Raw genomic sequence first — 17,372 nt, forward strand, 5'->3', positions numbered from 1 at the left:
CGCTGCCGCGGAGATGTCAGCGGAGCTCTCGCGAGAAGCGACGGAAGCCTGTGGGGGACCCGGCCTTTAATGTGCGGTTCGGCCCGCGTTCCCGGGGTGAGTTTGTAAACACGAGCGCGGCACAGCAGCACGGCGGCGGCCGCTCCTCCTCCTCCCTCCGCGCAGCGGCGGCGCCCGGGCGGGCGAGCGCACCGAGGGCGGAGGAGAAGGAGCGGCCCTGCTCGGCAGTAGGCGGGGGATACCCGGGAGGGAGTAACATGGCGCCGCCGCTCCTCTCCACGGCAGCCCCCTCCCCCACCGCGGCCTGCGGCTCCCGCCGCCCCTAGAGTCGGGGCGGGGCGGCCCGGCCGGCGCCGCGGAGACCGTTACCCGCCCGGAGGTAGGGGTCCTGGCGGGTGCCCCGCGGGGCGGGGCGGGCAGGCGAGAGGTGAAGGGGGCTGCAGCTCCCCGCCTCCGGAAGCGGGCTGCCCCGCGGGGGCATTGCCGGTGCCTGGCCCGGCCGGTGGTGGCGGCGGCGGCGGGCGGTGAAAGGCAGGGGGAAGGGCGGGAGGAAAGGGGCAGCTAGGCCTGGCTTTTCCGCCTCAGCTCAGCTGCAAGGAGGCCTTTCCCTGCATCCATCTTCTGCTCTGAAGGGAAATCTTGGTCCGTACCCGGTGCCGGTGCGGAGGGTGCCGAGAGGGGTACGGGGCGAGCGGGCGGGCGGCCGGGCAGGCAGGCGGGCGGGGGGGGGGGCGCGGTGTTGCGGGGGAGGGTAAGAAAGCTTTTCTGCACCAGAGGGAAGTGTTGGGCTGCCTGGGATCTGGCCGTGGACGTGGACCTTCTGCCCCCTTGACTTTGCCCGTTATTGTGCATTATGCTTCTCGAGTTGTCTTAAATACAAGGTTTCTGAAGCTTTCACGTGAAAAAACACATCGCAGACCCTCAAGCAGCGATGGCTGTGTAGTGTTTTAGGCACAAATGCTTTATGCCACAATGCCACTTGATGTTTGGATTTAGAGGATATGTGTGCTGCCATGTTGCTTCTGCAGTCTTATTTATTCTACAGTGTTTTTTCATCCTTATTCTTGGAGTGAGATCCATGAGTATGTTTCCATGTCCCATCCGTGCATTCTGTGTCACTCATTTGCTTTTCATTATGTGGCTTTCTCCCAGAGATGTTTATCTTCAAATAGTGATGCTGTCACCTGTTTCCTTGCACTAGAATGCAGCATCTAACATAAGGTGATTTCAGGTCTTAAATGTGATCATACATAATTTTATAAATAATTCTGTTTTTCATGCGACTTCTGTTTTGTGACAAAAGAGTGGCCTGAAATATGATATTCTTTTGAATCTTGTTTAATTAAATTTTCAGTGTATCTAAGTGCCTAAAATTCTTTTTCTGTCATCAGCTATTTTTTTTCTCCTTCCACTCTTAATTAGTTTAAACTTACAAATGCACATTTTTAGCTCTGAGAAGCTTTACTAACTTGAAAAGTTTATATATTATTTCTAATCTCCACATTTTTTATGGTTTCTTAAAATAACCAATTAACTGTTTTCAAAAGAGGAAACATGATTCAATACTACTAACTTATTTTTTGGAATAATTGATAGGTTTCATTGTCCTCCTGCGTAACTTAACTGCATTTGTTTCAGATGAGTAATGTGCACTCTAAGGAGGCATTGGGTGTAGTTTGTGATAGAAATAGGAGTCAATATTTAATAATTATTCAATAAACATATCTTTTCAAGTTTACCCTATACTGTTTCCAACTTTGTTCTGCGTCAGTTTCAGTTCAGCCTGAGAACTTTTCCATTAGCTTGAGTTCAGATAGGAGTTTCTCTTCAGTAAGTTATTCCAAGCAATATAGTATGTTTCCCTGTCTAGGTAAATGCCAATGGTCACTTACTGCTTACAGGAAAGAAAAAGAACATTCTGTTTTAATGAGCAGTGGAAGTCCTGTAGTGGGGCATTTATGATATACTTAAAGATTTTTTTTTTAAATTAAATTCTTAATTATTGTGTTCAATTTTATGCTTCAGGGATGCAGTCTGAAAAAATGTGAAAATGAAGTAACTTTTTGTTAAGGTTTTTGGTTTTTTAATTTGTTGAAAGTAATGTAGCAGAAGGAGATTGGATTTGTAATGTTTGTTAGATCGATGGACAATGTTAAGATGATCAAACCTAGATAAATGAGCTGGGGAAGGTAGGTCCTAATATCTCTCTAAGCAAATTGTGAAAAGATCAGTAGAATATTAACCACTGTATATTTCTTCTCTGAGGTTCTTTGGCCTTTCACTTATCTATGAGAGCTGTATTCACACAGTAAGTCAAAGAAACATCAAGGCGTCTCTGAAAAATACTTAAGCCAGGGTGTTGACATAGGAGCTGCCATATTGAGCCAACAGGAAGCTTTAGGCCCAAGGATGTTTCTTTATTCCATTAGTGCTCTCCATTTACCAGAAATGTACCTCCAGGTGAAAAAAGCCTGCTCCTTCAGCAAAACTGAAGTAACATATTTGCTTTGGTTTTGTACATGTGATTGTCTGCCCAGCTGGCTTTCTTGGTTTTATTTGAACTTAAGTCAGTTGTCCTCGCTTCTTGCATCTTTTCTTCTTGTCCAGATGATCTCCTCTTTATAGAATCTTAGACAAACGGTGGAAGGTATGGAATTAACTTTAGACATCAATTACAAGCTGTTAACTAATAACATCAGCAAAAAGTGCCCAATATTTGACTTTTGTAAAGAAAAAATCAGAGCATTATGCTACAGGCATTGTAATTCTTCCCTATTTTTCCCTAGAACTCTCTGAAACAGGTCATGTGTCTTCTAGGAAATAGCACAACCATTTTATTAAGCAGTGAAGTGTGAAGAAGGAGCTCCCGTTTTCCTCTTCGCCAGTTTTTGAGGTTTATAACCTTTAAATATTCTGGACTATGGCTTACAGTTTTCTTGCAAAATCTACTGAGCTACTTTCTGGTGATCCCACTTTCTCTATGAGGAGGAATTTTCTTCATTGTACAGTTTTATTTTTTAGGAATGCTAAATTCTATGGCATCACCCAAATACAGTCAGTCAAAACACTTTTGAAAGGGGACTGTAACGGTCAAGTGTTAATTACAACACTTTTGCTTCACCTTTCTTCTTTTACTTTATAGGAAACTGAAAAAAGAGCTGTTCCAGTCCCTCCAGGTAAGTGGAACAGTAATTTTTTTTTAAATTTTATTTATTTATGTTATTTCTTATAAAGTGCTGTATTCTACATGCTAACTTCTGATTTTTACTGAAAACAAAACTTGAAAGTCTGCCTCTATAGAAAATTGTGGAAATTAAGATAGACTTAAATGTGGGAGCTGATTAAAATTTCTGCTGTGCAATGCTGTATGCAAGTATTGAAAGTATAAAAGGTGCCCTGTTCATTTAGATTTATGTTGATTTGTTTGGTTGCATGAGAAAGCCATCTCTTTTAATTTTGAAATGTTGAAAATTGGAAAGCAAAAATAGCTACCTTTTATTTTTTTCCTCATCTAAAGAAGGATGTCTTAAAATTCTTGTATGAAGCCAAGCAAAACACTAAATTCAACTCTTCAGGTAACATTAAGAGAATATTATTCTTTACTGTGGCAAATATATTCAGTCCACTTTACTTTGAAAAAGTATGTACCTCAAGCAGAACTCTTGAAGTTGATAAAGACTTTGAAAAATTTTGACCTTGCCATTTTATGCTTTGGTTTCCTATTATAAAATTAAGCTTCAAAGTAATATCTTAAAAATCTTACACTACCTAAAGGAATTACACACTATGATGAGGTCTACAGAAATGCTTTCTAAGAGTTAACAATTCTGTATACAGTGAGGGTTTGTATGTTGCGGTAAAAAGGGGCACAATCCCAGATCAAATGTAAAGAATAAAAGGAAATGTTGAATAGATGTGATCAGTCTTGAGGAAATGAAAACTTCCGTAGGAAAATACATCATTGATACTGTAACTTAAGCACTTTGTAATGTATAGACCCAGGGGAGACTTGATGCTGATGGACTACTATCATTCTGATTTGTCTCAATGAGGCCATACAGTTTTTGTCCAGCTTTCATTTTTTTGGAACCAGAATGTACAGATGTTTCTTGAGTTGAAGCCACATGCGAGTGGTCAGTCTAGCTGCAAAACTTGGGTTTGCATCCCATGTAAGCAGTAGGAGATAAATCAGCTACTACTGTAGTTGGCAAACTCTCAGATTACCCTCTGTGGACTGTCCAGTTTAGGGGGGTGACACACCTGTGAGAATGTGCATCTCTTCTTGCATGTTGGCCAGGAGAGGAATGCTGACATTGAAAAGTTAAGTTCAGGGGTTTTTTGTGTGGTGGGTTTTTTTTGTTTGTGGTTTTTTAATTGTTGTCAGTCTTTTCTGTGTTCAGTTCAGGCTATTTTCTTTCATTCTGTTTGTGTTAGCCCTGACATTACAGGAGGGCAGTCTTTGTATTGCTAACAGTGCTTAGAATAAGTAGCTGCAGGGTAAGACTGTGCAGCCCATGAGCAGGTTAGTGCGTAGAGGTCTTTTGGCATACAGCATGCTTTATACAGGTGAAGTGTTCGGAGGCTTTAGCTACAAGTCTGATGAATCTTTACTAGGTATGTGTGAAGAATGATTTTTCTCAGCAAATTTGGAGAGGTTTTTGCAAGGGTTGTCAATATGCATACATTTTAAACAGCTATTTAAATGTTTAATAGAAAAAAAATCGAATTGAGGTGTCAGTTGTGTTTTCTGTACTCCTATCTGTAGGGGATTAAGAGAAAGCAGAAGAACCTTCACCAGTAAAATAAACCAACAAGACATTCCTTAAGTCAGTGTATGACTCTATTCTTTTACAAATTGTCTGCAGGAAGGTATTTTAGAAGCAAGCCTCAGAGTATGTAGTAATAGTTTCCAGAAAGTGTAACTACGAGGTTTAATTAAAGTCTTATTAATACAAATAATTGTTGAAGTTATTTTTGTAGCACATTTAGATAAACGTTAGTGTGATGTTTTATAGAAACATCTTTATTTGTTAAATAAGCACACTGTACTAAATGTTAGTAAATTGCTTGCAAACGTGTTTTTATTTCTCCATATTATATATATTTTAAACATGTATATGTACTTATTTATATATTTGACTGTATTGTTTGCTTTCCAAAAGTGATAAAAGAGGCTTATGACATTTTAAATAGGTGTGATGTGAAAGTATTTTACCCTTTGCATTGAAAGTACGGAGCAAACACCAAAAAAGTGAGATTACTTTCTGATTTAAGTACCAAAATTGATTATACTGCTGAGATTATTTCATGTTTTTTCCATGTTCAGCTCTGATCCTATTTCTCGGTGTAACTGTGCATGGGTTTCTTTATGCTACTGAAAGGAATTTAGGGTTGGAAGACTTGTAGAAGAAAGTTGCAGTTCAGTGGACTGTAGTAAGAATCATTTCACTGAACTCTTCAGTTTATCTGAAGAGATAAGGCTGGAGTTTCACATTCAGATTGAATTGCTTCAGGAACCGTCTTTTTTCTATGGGACAAGGTGTTTGCTGTTGCCTGGGTAACAATCCAAGGTGTCTGTAATTCATCTCTAGCAGTCAGGTTAGCGGTTTGCGTATTTCATTTCTCATCTGGTCAGGTGAATAATACTTTGTCAAGATGGTGTTTAAGTTGCTATTTTGGTTTTCAGGGGAAGAGTATTTTCTAAATTCTTTCTTTAGAACAGTAGGTTTCCAATAGCCTTTTGAAATTAGCATGGAATCACAAACTTCTTTTCTGAAAATTTGCTTTCTGTGTGTTTAGTCTTGTAATTCCTGTCAGGCAACAGACAATCCAGAAGGAAAAGAGGAGGCAAAAGATGGGGTTTGGTTGTTTGTTTTCCCTAGCAGCAACAGTTTTAGCTGTTGGGCTGTAAAGTTAACCATGCTAAGTCTTCTAAAGCTGTCAGAACATTACCCAAGTTTGGATTGTCTTTTGCTGTTGTTCACCTCTGTTTCTAGCTATGACGTCTTTATGGTATACTTCAAATTTCAGACTCATTTTGGATTGCTCAGAATTTCATCCACTCAAATTTTGAATATCTCCAAGGATGGAGATTTCACAGCCTCACTGGGCAACCCGTTCCAGTGTTCACCTGCCCTCACTGTGTGATTTTTTTTTTTCTTTTTTTTTTTTTTTTCCCCCCTCTTCCCTTATACTTGCTTTTAGCTTTCTTGGTGTGGCTTGTGAATGCTGCATTTCATCCTTTTGTACGCTACCCAGAGTCTGGATCTGTCTTTATAACAATACATCAGGTAGTGTAAGACAGCAAGTAGATCCTTCCTTAGCCTTCCTTCTCCATGCTGAACAAACTTTGCTTCCTGGTACTCCTCTTGTATACTCCTGATTCCTCCTGACTATTTTGGTAGGGCCCCTGCTGGTTTCTCTCCAGTTTGTCATGTCTTGAGGGGTTCAAAACTGGACACAGCACTCCAGCTGTAGCCTCATGAGTACTAGATAAAGAAGAACAATCACTTCCCTTCGTCGGGTTGCTATGCTCTTGCTAATTCAGCCCTGTAGGCTGTTAGCTTTCAATGCTGCAAGTGACATGATGCTGAATTGTGTTCAGTTTGTTGTCCATCAGGAGTTACAGGTTCTGTCCCAAAGCTGCTTGACAGCCAGTTGGCCCTCAGCCTGCACTGTTACATGGAGTTATTTCTTTCTAGGTGCAGGCTTTGCATTGTGTCTTTGTAATAGGTAAATACAATCCTTACCAATTTGGCTACACTAACGAATGTGAGCCATTTGTTTTCCCATCCTGTCAGATCCAGTTTCTGTTTAGATTTATAGTGTCCGAGGTCTTGGTGGAATGCATGAGTGAACTTTTCTCTTTTAAGTGCAAAAATTTCAGTGCTTCAGGATACTTTTTTTTCCCCTCAGATGTTAGCTGGAATCCCTTTACAAGGCATTACCTCACAAAATTCCTTGTGGCCTGCAGTCAAATAATATTACAAAGATCAGGAAATGAATATATCTCCAACATGTTTTCCAGTAAGTTTGCCAGGAGGACAACAGTTTTTTTTCTTTTTCATGAGGATTGATTTTTAGTTTATAAATCAGGCATTCAAAATTCACAGGCTTCACAAACCAAAACATGGAATCAGATAATGACTTCATATGCAAATATGTGTTTTGGTAATATTGCTTTAAAAGAGAAAACAAGCAGACTTGCAAAATTTATCTTTACAGCTTATGACCTAAGAAAAATACTAACAGTATGGATGGAGTAGATTTTATGGCTGATACTATGCACTTGTTAAAGATCAACAACAAGCTGTAGTAATAGAGTAGAAAAAATGCCCTACATGCACTTTTGTTAATCAAAATATTAATCCTTTGGATAAAGAACCCCAGAATCGTTTCTTACACCTTCAGACGTTTCTAGTACGGATATAACTCTTCTGCTCATAATATATATGTGCGTATTGTAGCCATATGTAACTATATGGTGCCTCATGATCAAGATTTAACAAAGCAAACTCCTTTTGAGATCTGAAGGAGACTGACTCCATTAGTTTTGAATCTGCATTTAAAAAAAAAAAAATGAGTGTTGCATTGCTGAACAAGGAAGCTCATGAGATAGCTTTTAAGTGTCTGTTGAAGTTCCAAATAATACAAGGATGTAATCCTAAAGCTTCATTGATAAGGGCCATGTTTTTTTACGCTGAAGCCTTAGTCATCAGCATTCAGACTTGCCCATAGCCTTGTTAATACTCTTTATTGGTGACAGTACCAAGTTCATAGTTTAAACAGTTCAAGAAATATTTCATCCCTTCAGAAACTTGAGACAGGTTATGAACTCTTTGCAAAGAACAGCAGAACAATCTCCAGCCCTGATTTGCTTTGGCATCCTTTCTTTGGGACATAAATGTTTCCCTGAGTAGTCGGTGCCAAAGACTCTAAAGTTTCTGGCAGCCGTTCATCACTTCTTGGCTTGCGATCTCAGCTCAGTATCCTCATTCTGTTGAACGTATATATTTAGAAGTGACACTTTGGAATCTCCTCCATTCCATGTTTTGCTTCTTTGCTATTCGGTGTCCATGACCAAGGGCACTGGGATCTCCTTCTTCTTGAAGTAACATCCAGAAAGTCTGTACAGTAGTGTTTTACTGTACAGATGCAGACAAAAGGATCAGGTAACGTGTTCCCTACAGACCTCTGAGGTATTAAGTCTTAAAATGATTTGCTTATGCTTGCTTGATCTGTCTTGTGTCTAGTACTAAATGGTGTACTAGAAGTATACATTCTTTAGGATGGTTAGGCAGTTTCAGAAGCATTGTAACTTTTCATGACCAGCCTGCTGCGGGAGAGATGAATTTATTCTGCTTCTGATCTTTAACCACAAAGACATCTTTATTCATCTTTGTTTGCTTCATCAAGCTGAGCAGTGTTCAGAACTAACATTGCTAGATCTCCATACAAATACTCATATTTAAAGATGAATGTATTTCCTCCAGGGTAAAGCCACAGATGGGTTGAGAGTGCTTGTCATCTCCTGGCTAATTTGGTACATTCGTCCTCCTTCCCCTCCTCCCCCCCACCCTCAGCCCTGTTACTTGACCTTAAAATGAGGTAACTTTAGTGTTGAGATTAGTTACTCATCACTGTTGGGTTTAGTGATGTAACAACAATATCTTGATTTTATATGTTCATTGTACCAGAACTTTATTATTTTTTGTCATTGATGTCACAGCATCCTCATACTAGTTTCATGCATTGTCCAGCACAGGTTGGCTCAATCCTCTGTGTGTCCCTCTTTCTCTTCGTGAAGCAGAGTGATGCTACCTTGTGATATTTGTTCTGTGCTTGCAGGATGAGAGAGTAGAAGCATCTCTTTCTGTCTGAGAGAAGGCATAACTAATTAGTGGATGTACTGAAGTAAAATATTTCTTTGAAAAACTGTTGTGTTTCATGGGTGAATAGTGGGCATGATATCATTTATCTTTACAAAATCATGTATTATTACATGTTTAATATGCATAGTAATTAATATTTTCTTTCAATTACAGTTCATTGCCATGAAAAGGAGGATATGATAGTTTCCCTATGAAACAGGTTTATATGTGAAATCTGGCAGGTATGTGTTTAGTATGTGTGGTGAGTATGTAAAACAGCACAAAATATAATTGATATCTATTACTTCTTAATTATTTCTTAGCCTGTTGGTAACTTAGTTGTATAGATTAAACATTACTAAAGTACATGTTTTTGTAGTTAAATTTGTAACAGTTTACATAAAGGGCTATCTGCTAACTTACCTTTAAAGACGAGCTTTAAAGATTATGAAAAGACTAAGGAATCAACCACTTTTTCTCATCTGCTGGCACTATATCCTTGACTATTTGATATTGTCTGCTGCTTTGTTCTTTTTTTTTAATTGTGGGAATTGGATGATTATTACAATGAATTTTTAATTCAGTAACAAGCTCTCTTAACTATGTTTTCAGATACTTTTTGCAATTACTCATGTTAAATACAAATACTTGCCTTTCTAATTGAGATGTATGTTCAAAAGCTACTATGTCTCTGTTGGGGTTTGTGTACCTTCCTGACAGAGCTTGGAATCCAGAATTTACTTGAATCCCGGGTATTTAGATTCTTAGCATAGTCAGAAGGCAGAAATTCTTACCCATAGGGTATTGAAATACCATGTGGATGTTGTTGTATTGATAATTTGTTGCAATATTTGTAAAATGTGTTCCATTCTCATTTTAATACAGGTAGCACAACGACCTGTGGAATATGAGTGATGACAAACCCTTTTTATGCACTGCCCCTGGATGTGGCCAGGTAATGGTCTGACTTGAAGCTATTAACATTGATCAAATAAAGGTAAAACAGTGAAATGTGTTTTTAGAGATCGAAGAAAAGGGAATTTATTATAATTGGTAGAAAATATCTGTGTTTTGCTGAAAAGCAGGTGACGGCAAGAATTTGCAGCATTTCATGTGTTTATTCAGAAAATGCTATCCATAGAAAAAAAACTAATTCAATTACCCTTTCTGACCTGAAAAAAATTTCATTTGTTAGCCCCATTTTATTTGCTTTCATTAACAAAAAAATAAATCAAGAAACATCCTAATTTGTATCAGGCAACCTGTATTTTTCAGAATATTTCCGTGTTAGTGGGGAGCTCATTGTGAAGTTTACTTGGTACTAATCTTCACAACTATGGTGACTGCAAATATTTAATGGCATCATTTTTATTTATGTATATTTTTGTGTATAGGAAGACGCTAACGGTGTGCATGCCACACTATTTCAATTCCTAATACAGTTTTAATATATTAGTAGATATAGAGCTGAATGTGAGCAGAAAAGTAAAAATATTGAGTGTTTTAGCAGATGATTGTTTAAAAGGAAGGTGTCCTAACACTTTTAATAACCTGAAAATAAATGAATTTGCATTATCTTCTGCGTGAGATGGACATCCCTGCATCCTTTAGATAGAATTCATTTCTTAAGCTGAATTTTTTTGTTATATTCTCTGCTGCCTTTATGTAGAGTTGATTTCTTAAACAAGCTGTATTTTTATATTTGTATTGGTGCACTTGGATTTATTTGAATTTTGAGTTAAATATTTTCACTTTTATTCTGCAAACTTAGTTTTTGATGACAGTGTTAATGTTATGTTAATGGAGCCTTCTGTATTTAAAGCAGGAAGGGACTAAGGTTTCTTATTATGTCTAATATGTTCAGAGACATCAAAAGTAATAGAAGAGGACTGTCTTCTCCCAAGCAGCATGTTTGTCCCCATCCTATTTGAATCTCGTTTCAATGTAAGCTCTGTCAGAAATGTTTTGGCAACTGAATCTCATAGAAGTCTCATCATGAGGCTACAGCTGTCCTTGATTCCAATGAAGGAGAAGAGAGAAGTCCATGTCCCTGAAAATGGTGAAGGTTTCTCCAGATGCCAGCTCATACTATAGAACAGATAGAGGGTGTCAGGATCTGGAGATCCTGTTCCCTCTGGAGGAGCCTGTCCATCACATAGTGGGGACAGAAAGATGTACTTAAGTATCTTAGTGTGATAGAACACCAAAGTTCCTGGCCTATGATGTATCTAGAGATAAGGCACAGGAGCTATGGAGAGCTGGGCATATGGAACCCTTGGCAATGGAGTTCTAAGAAAAAAAGTGCCCGGCCTGTATTGCCCTGTCTTTAAGTGATCCTGCATTTTTAATTTCCTTCTCAGCTCCATATATACTTGTCCTTTCTCACAGAAATATTCTGGATAACTATACTCTGACGTCAGCTAAGCTTTCTGTATTGTTTTCTAAGAGATGAGACTTGCTGTGTATCTGTTACAAGATATATGTGGAGTGACTTAAATTATTGAGGAATAATCAGAAACATAATTTGGGACTCAAATGTTCACAAAGAAAAGTAAGAATTCGAATGTTCTGTAAAAATGTGTTCTTTTTAGGAAACCTGCATCTTGGGAAACATTTTGTTAGATTATCTCAATTGAAACACTAACTTTTACCCACAATTACCGGTGCATAGCAAATTTCAAGTTAGTAAAAGTAAGAATATCTATTTTACAGCACCTAGTTTGTCTGCTTACTGATTTTTTTTTTTTTTATGGAACATACCCCAAATCTGGGGGGAAGTATGCACAAAATGAGCATACTTCTGAAAACTTGAGAGGTTTTTAAAATGTTAATGGGTTTAGTTCATTCACAGCTTTTCCGTTTTCTGACGTTGTTCCAGTGTTTCCCATTGTATCTGCCTCTCATATATTACATGGCCAGAGGCAGGAGCTATAGTTTATTTTAATTTTACACTATTAAATACAGTGAAGTCTGTGTTTGTGATACAGATCAATTCTCATTATTGTGATAATACAATACAGAAATCAAATAGTAGTAATCAATTACTAAACATTGTCAAGATTCATTAGTATAGCAAATGGCTGTTTGCTAACAGCTGATGAAGTGTGCAGCATGCTGAAATTTTATCTTGGACTTTTTGATGAATGTGGGCATTTATACTACCATTTCCCTGGTATCATTACCATTTAGTTACGATGAACATAACTTGAGTTTTATAATATTTCTGCTTGGTACTATTGACCAAGGAACAAGATACATCTGCTTAAGAGGGTTGTCTGTTAATGTAGTAATGATAATTTTACATGTTGTAAAAATTACTTTCTATAAAATTGCATTTACTTTGTTCACACACAAAATTACAACTATTTCTTAAAACTTTCTGCTGCAGCGTTTTACCAATGAGGATCATTTGGCTGTCCATAAACATAAACATGAGATGACACTGAAATTTGGTCCGGCTCGTAATGATAGTGTCATTGTGGCTGGTTAGTATATACTTTTATAACTAGTTTATTCACTTTTCTGCTGGAATGGGCATACCTTTTATGTATTTTCTGAACATAATGCATAGACTTACATTAAGACAATATGAAATATTTTCTTCACTATAGTTGTCTGCAGTGTGCCTTTAGGCATCCTTACATATTTAGCTTTTTAGAAATTGAAGCCAGTATTATTCTCCGTAAGTAACTTTTAGTTGGATCTGCTATATAATTTAAATATTTTTCAATTATCAATACTTTAATAATTGATTAAATTGTGCAATAAGCATTCAGTAAGAACACAGACTAATAAAGACTGTGCCTAACAGGATCTGTAACAATATTAAACTGTATTTAAAGTTTTAATTGTGCACTGATATTAGTTGTTGCTCAAATTTTAAAATATGTAGTGTTTTTTACATACTATGTTGACATTAGAAGAATGAATCGGTAATTATTATTCTTTAAATGGGATAGTAGGAAAAAAAAGAGAAAATTTCTGGTTTAATTTTAGCTTACATTGAAAATACTTTTACTGTATTTCCACCTCTGAATTCATTACATACCCTTGGTCAGTTGTAACTAAATTTTTTTTGTTTGTCCAGGATCAGAAGTAATCACCAATGGATGATCGATTGCATTATACATTTTAAAGTTCTTGAATGAAGATAGCACATGCTAATTATTCTAAAGTTGTAGTCAGACTGGTTTTTGTCAGTGGTGGAACAGGCTAAATGAACTTCACAAAGGCTTTTGGACATTTTCTGGATATTTTTTTTTTCCCCTTATAAGTGGCTAATTTGTTAGGATGAGCAGACAAAAAAAATTGTTGCTCTTAAACCAGCAGTTTCACATTTTAAAATTCTAAACGTGGTCCTCAGCAATTATACTGTAAGAAAGGGGACCTGTCAAATAATCGGGTGTTTGAGAATTAAACCATGGCAGCATCTGCCTCTTTGCAGCCACATTCCAGTGTGTGAACTGTTAGTCATAAATGTAAGGTGCACATAAGGCCACTTTACAGTATTTTAAATGCAGGTAACTTTGTGGCAAATGTGGTTAATTTTGACCTGGTAATAATAGTGAAATAGAGGGAATTCACACAGTACCAAATACTTTACAGAAAGATGTTTTGGAAACTGCTTCCTGCAGTAGTCATCCAGATACCACAAGTCTTATGATTCCATCTTGACTGTACAGGCATCATAGGAGTCAGTATGATCTTGTGTACAATGTCACAGTTCACTTCCTTCTAGAAGTTCCATGCACTTGAAAGTAATCACTACTGATTTCACAGTATGAGAAGAAAGAAGCAAACTGTGAGCTGTGCATTTTTTTCTTGCCTTTTTTTTAAATTAAAGCCTTCATGTAGGCCTTATCTTTATTTGAAAACAGAGCCTGCTTGCTCACTAAAGTGATCTGCTTGCTAGTCTAGGCACTTGAGAAGATCTCCCTCTGGTTTCTGGACACAGGCAGAAGAATGCTTTGATACCCTCCCAAACTGCAAGGGGCTTATTGGTTTGCGAACTTCATTTGCTTGTCTCCAGCAGGTGGAGTGTGCCTTCTGGTTGGCCTCCCTGCAAGGCAGAAAGGAGCCTGCTTGCAAGCCTGCATGAGAGTTCTTAACCATGTCGTCTCTTTCTGTTTGCTTTCATGCTGAAAAATATTTACGATAAGTAGGTTCATAAATGGTATTTTAAAAATCAAATTGTGGGGTTTTTATACACTTCATTTCAGATCAGACACCAACACCAACTCGATTCCTGAAGAACTGTGAAGAAGTTGGCTTATTCAATGAATTAGCAAGTCCTTTTGAAAATGAGTTTAAAAAGGCTTCTGAAGATGACATTAAGAAAGTATGTCCAAAAACTTTCTCTTTTCAGAGCTGCTATTTTTTCATATCAGAAATTCCATTTTAAAAAGCAAACTTTAGGTTTATATATTGCCTTCTTTAAACTATACCAATAATTATTTGCCAGCTGCTTATATGTTGTATGGAGAGAATACAAATCTAAGATTACTCTTCTGAAGGTTAGTTTACCTGATTGTCCATGCTAACTATGCAAAATTAATGGGACACATTGAGTTTGTCTGAATTCTAGTCTGTATATGTTGAAGTTAATGATTATCTTTGATTGAAAATCCATTAGGCCCTTAATAAGCAAAAAAATAAGTCTGAAAAGTAAAGAGTTTTTGCAAAAAGAAAAGCATTTGCGAGAAACCCATGTGAAAAGAATAGTATGGAACAATGATTTTGATTAGTTTTGAAATGCCGATGTTACTTGAAGAATCAATAGTCATGATAATGAGAGTTAAATACTGACTAAATTTAAAGAAGTGTCAGTAATTTGGTTATAATTATATTCACTATGTGTTGAAATCACTTTTGCCTAGAAATTATTGATCACAACCTAAGCATTACTTTTTTTTAACGTACAGATTGAAATGTAAGAAAAATGTGGACTGTATCTGTCTAGCAACTTGATCTTTTTATGAGGAACTTCCCATACATTTAAATGTGGTTTTTTTCTATTTATTTTAATACTTCCCAGTCATAACTGGTTAGGGGCCCAAACATTTAAACACTTCTTCAAATGAATTTTGTTCAATGTCCCCTTTGAATAATTTTGCCTTTGCTTGATTACCTGGTTGACTTCCATAGGCAGTGATAAAAAAATATATTTTTATACTTACATATACAGATTTTACAGAATCAGTATCTGCATTTTCTTTGTTTCAGTAAAGATTTTAATAGGTATTTGTGAATAGGATGGATTATTATCCGTTCCTGACAGAGCTTCACCCTTGCTTTGTTACCTCAACTATACCAACTCATGATTTTTTGAATTTTTTTTAACTGGTGTATGCTAACTCTTCTTAAAACACTACATATGGTAATACCAATTCTGAATTTACAAATATTTTATCTTCTGTGTGATTCACTACTCCCTTGGAGGAGGTTATAGGTATTGCAAAATATTTTAAACATTTTAACATTTTCTTTAATTGATACTAGTTTTCCAAGCCGCCCTATGTGTTATGAGAAGAAACACAATCCTGCCATATTTCTGGTTAATTATATAGATAAGCAATCATGGCAAGGGCTGGAAAAATTCAGCATAATAGCACACTTTCTAGGGGGTGGATAGTTCAGGTTTTTTCTGTAGTATTTCATATTCAGATGCAGTATGAAAAGAGATTCTACTTTTAAGTCTTCCCTGCCCATAAGTACTACATTCCATAGAAAAGCTAGGAATTGAATTGAAAAAAGCATCTGGAAAAACGTAAATAGATGAGCTTTGGGGGAAGTTTCTTCCAAAAGTATTTGTACAGCAGACTATGCAGTAGTATAGGCTTTCAAAACTATAGTATTGCTTTAAGTATTTTTGTGACTTTATTTTCTTGTGGCATTTCTGACGTCCTGGTGGATTTTATCTGTGTATTAATATAATAAACTTGCTTTTTCAATAATTATTTGCTGCAAGAAGTTTGAAATTAATTGTCCACAGTAGCTTTCTTAATTTGGAAATGTAGTTAGCATTTTGTGCTTTGTGGCATGTCATATAATAATTTATAGAAGGATAATGCATTATTTTAACTAACTCTTGTGTAGCACAGTCCTTCCTCAGCTATAATTTTCCTGTGACTCTCGGGAAAGGAAAACTTGACGAGTGTTTTTTAATTCTCAAGAAGAAAATACTTAGTCTGGCATTGGTGTTGAAAGACAAAGCATTACTGAAGATTGGTGTTCATGCAGTTATTGGAAAAATAGGTTTGGTAATGCATCTGCATTGAGATCTTCCAAACATCAGCATCTCTCCACTGTTATAAGACTGATATTTCTCTTTAGTTTTTACCTTTTCTTGCGTATTTTAATTTTTTAGATATTGAGTAATTTTTACACTGTTGCTCTTAGATGCCTCTAGATCTGTCTCCTCTCGCAACACCAATTATAAGAAATAAAATTGAAGAACCTTCTGTTGTAGAGACAACTCATCAAGATAGTCCTTTACCTCATCCAGAGTCTACTACCAATGATGAAAAGGTCAGACCCTTTTTTTCTTTTTGGAATTATTTTTCGAATCTTCTGATGATCCATTTGTTGTACATGATGATAGCCACACTCCTTAGTTGGTTGAAAGGTAAAGAATTTTCATTTGCCATATTTCTGTGGATATATAATTCATTTGTTTAATTCTTTAGTTAGCTTTGCTCATTGCAATTATTTCTTTGCCTCACACTGGCCATCCAGTAAAACTAGGAAGGAAATAAAATTTAATGTTCATGCTGTGTTAGAAAAGGCTAAAGAGGCTCTTTATCCTGTTTTATGCATCATTATTCATAAAAAGGTTAAGAACGTTCAGTTTCTTTGATTTTTTTTTTTTTTTGTTGTCAATAATACTAACAGTTTGTGCCTCTTCATGCATACGTTTTTATGTTTATCCTATGTTCTACCATAAATTGTTTTGTAGAACAGCAGGGGATGTTCTACAAAAATGTACAGGGATGAATGGGCTGTCTTCAAAACTAAGCACCAGATAATTTTGTTTCAAATTTTATACTCTTTAAGCTATAGCAGTATATTTAAAAGTGGTGATCTTAGGCATTTGCTTATTTAGTGTTTACTTTAATACTCATACAAGACTGAGGTATTGTCTATCACTAGGGGATGTTGCAGTCAAATCAGTTCTAGAACTATTGTTCTAAAGAAGAAAGAAATAGCTTAATAGTAAGATAACTTCAATATGTGACTTGCAGTGTTTTCATCGTGTGCAGTTCTCTTGAAAAACACAAAGCAAAATCAGTGAAACTATTTCTATTCCTACTTCAATAAATAAAAATATTAGGAGCAGAACATAAAAAAGCAATATGGTTGTTCTAGTCAGCCTTTTTTCTAGTTCCAATGTCAGGCTGTCCTTGTGGTGAAAGTGTTTTTGTTTGGATCCAGTCTGAACCTCTCTGGTTTCAACTTGCACCCCTTCTCTTACCCTGCCAAGAGGCACCACTGTGAGAAAAGCCT

At 36.8% G+C, this 17,372-nt stretch overlaps 1 protein-coding gene across 5 annotated transcripts in view; it reads left to right on the top strand.

Annotated features, from left to right (window-relative positions):
• ATF2 (activating transcription factor 2) overlaps window positions 1-17,372 on the top strand; it is a 51,996-nt gene continuing 34,624 nt past the window's right edge. For 3 of the 5 annotated variants that reach the window (XM_074873171.1, XM_074873174.1, XM_074873176.1), the window contains exons 1-7: window positions 1-96; window positions 3,143-3,176; window positions 9,045-9,112; window positions 9,756-9,825; window positions 12,259-12,355; window positions 14,090-14,208; window positions 16,269-16,397. In XM_074873171.1, the coding sequence (XP_074729272.1) occupies window positions 9,778-9,825; window positions 12,259-12,355; window positions 14,090-14,208; window positions 16,269-16,397 (393 nt within the window). In that variant the 5' untranslated portion in view covers window positions 1-96; window positions 3,143-3,176; window positions 9,045-9,112; window positions 9,756-9,777. The other 2 variants (XM_074873173.1, XM_074873175.1) reach the window with 2 other exon arrangements.

Source organism: Strix uralensis, chromosome 6 (genome assembly GCF_047716275.1).
Source record: "Strix uralensis isolate ZFMK-TIS-50842 chromosome 6, bStrUra1, whole genome shotgun sequence".
Classification (NCBI taxonomy): domain Eukaryota; kingdom Metazoa; phylum Chordata; class Aves; order Strigiformes; family Strigidae; genus Strix; species Strix uralensis.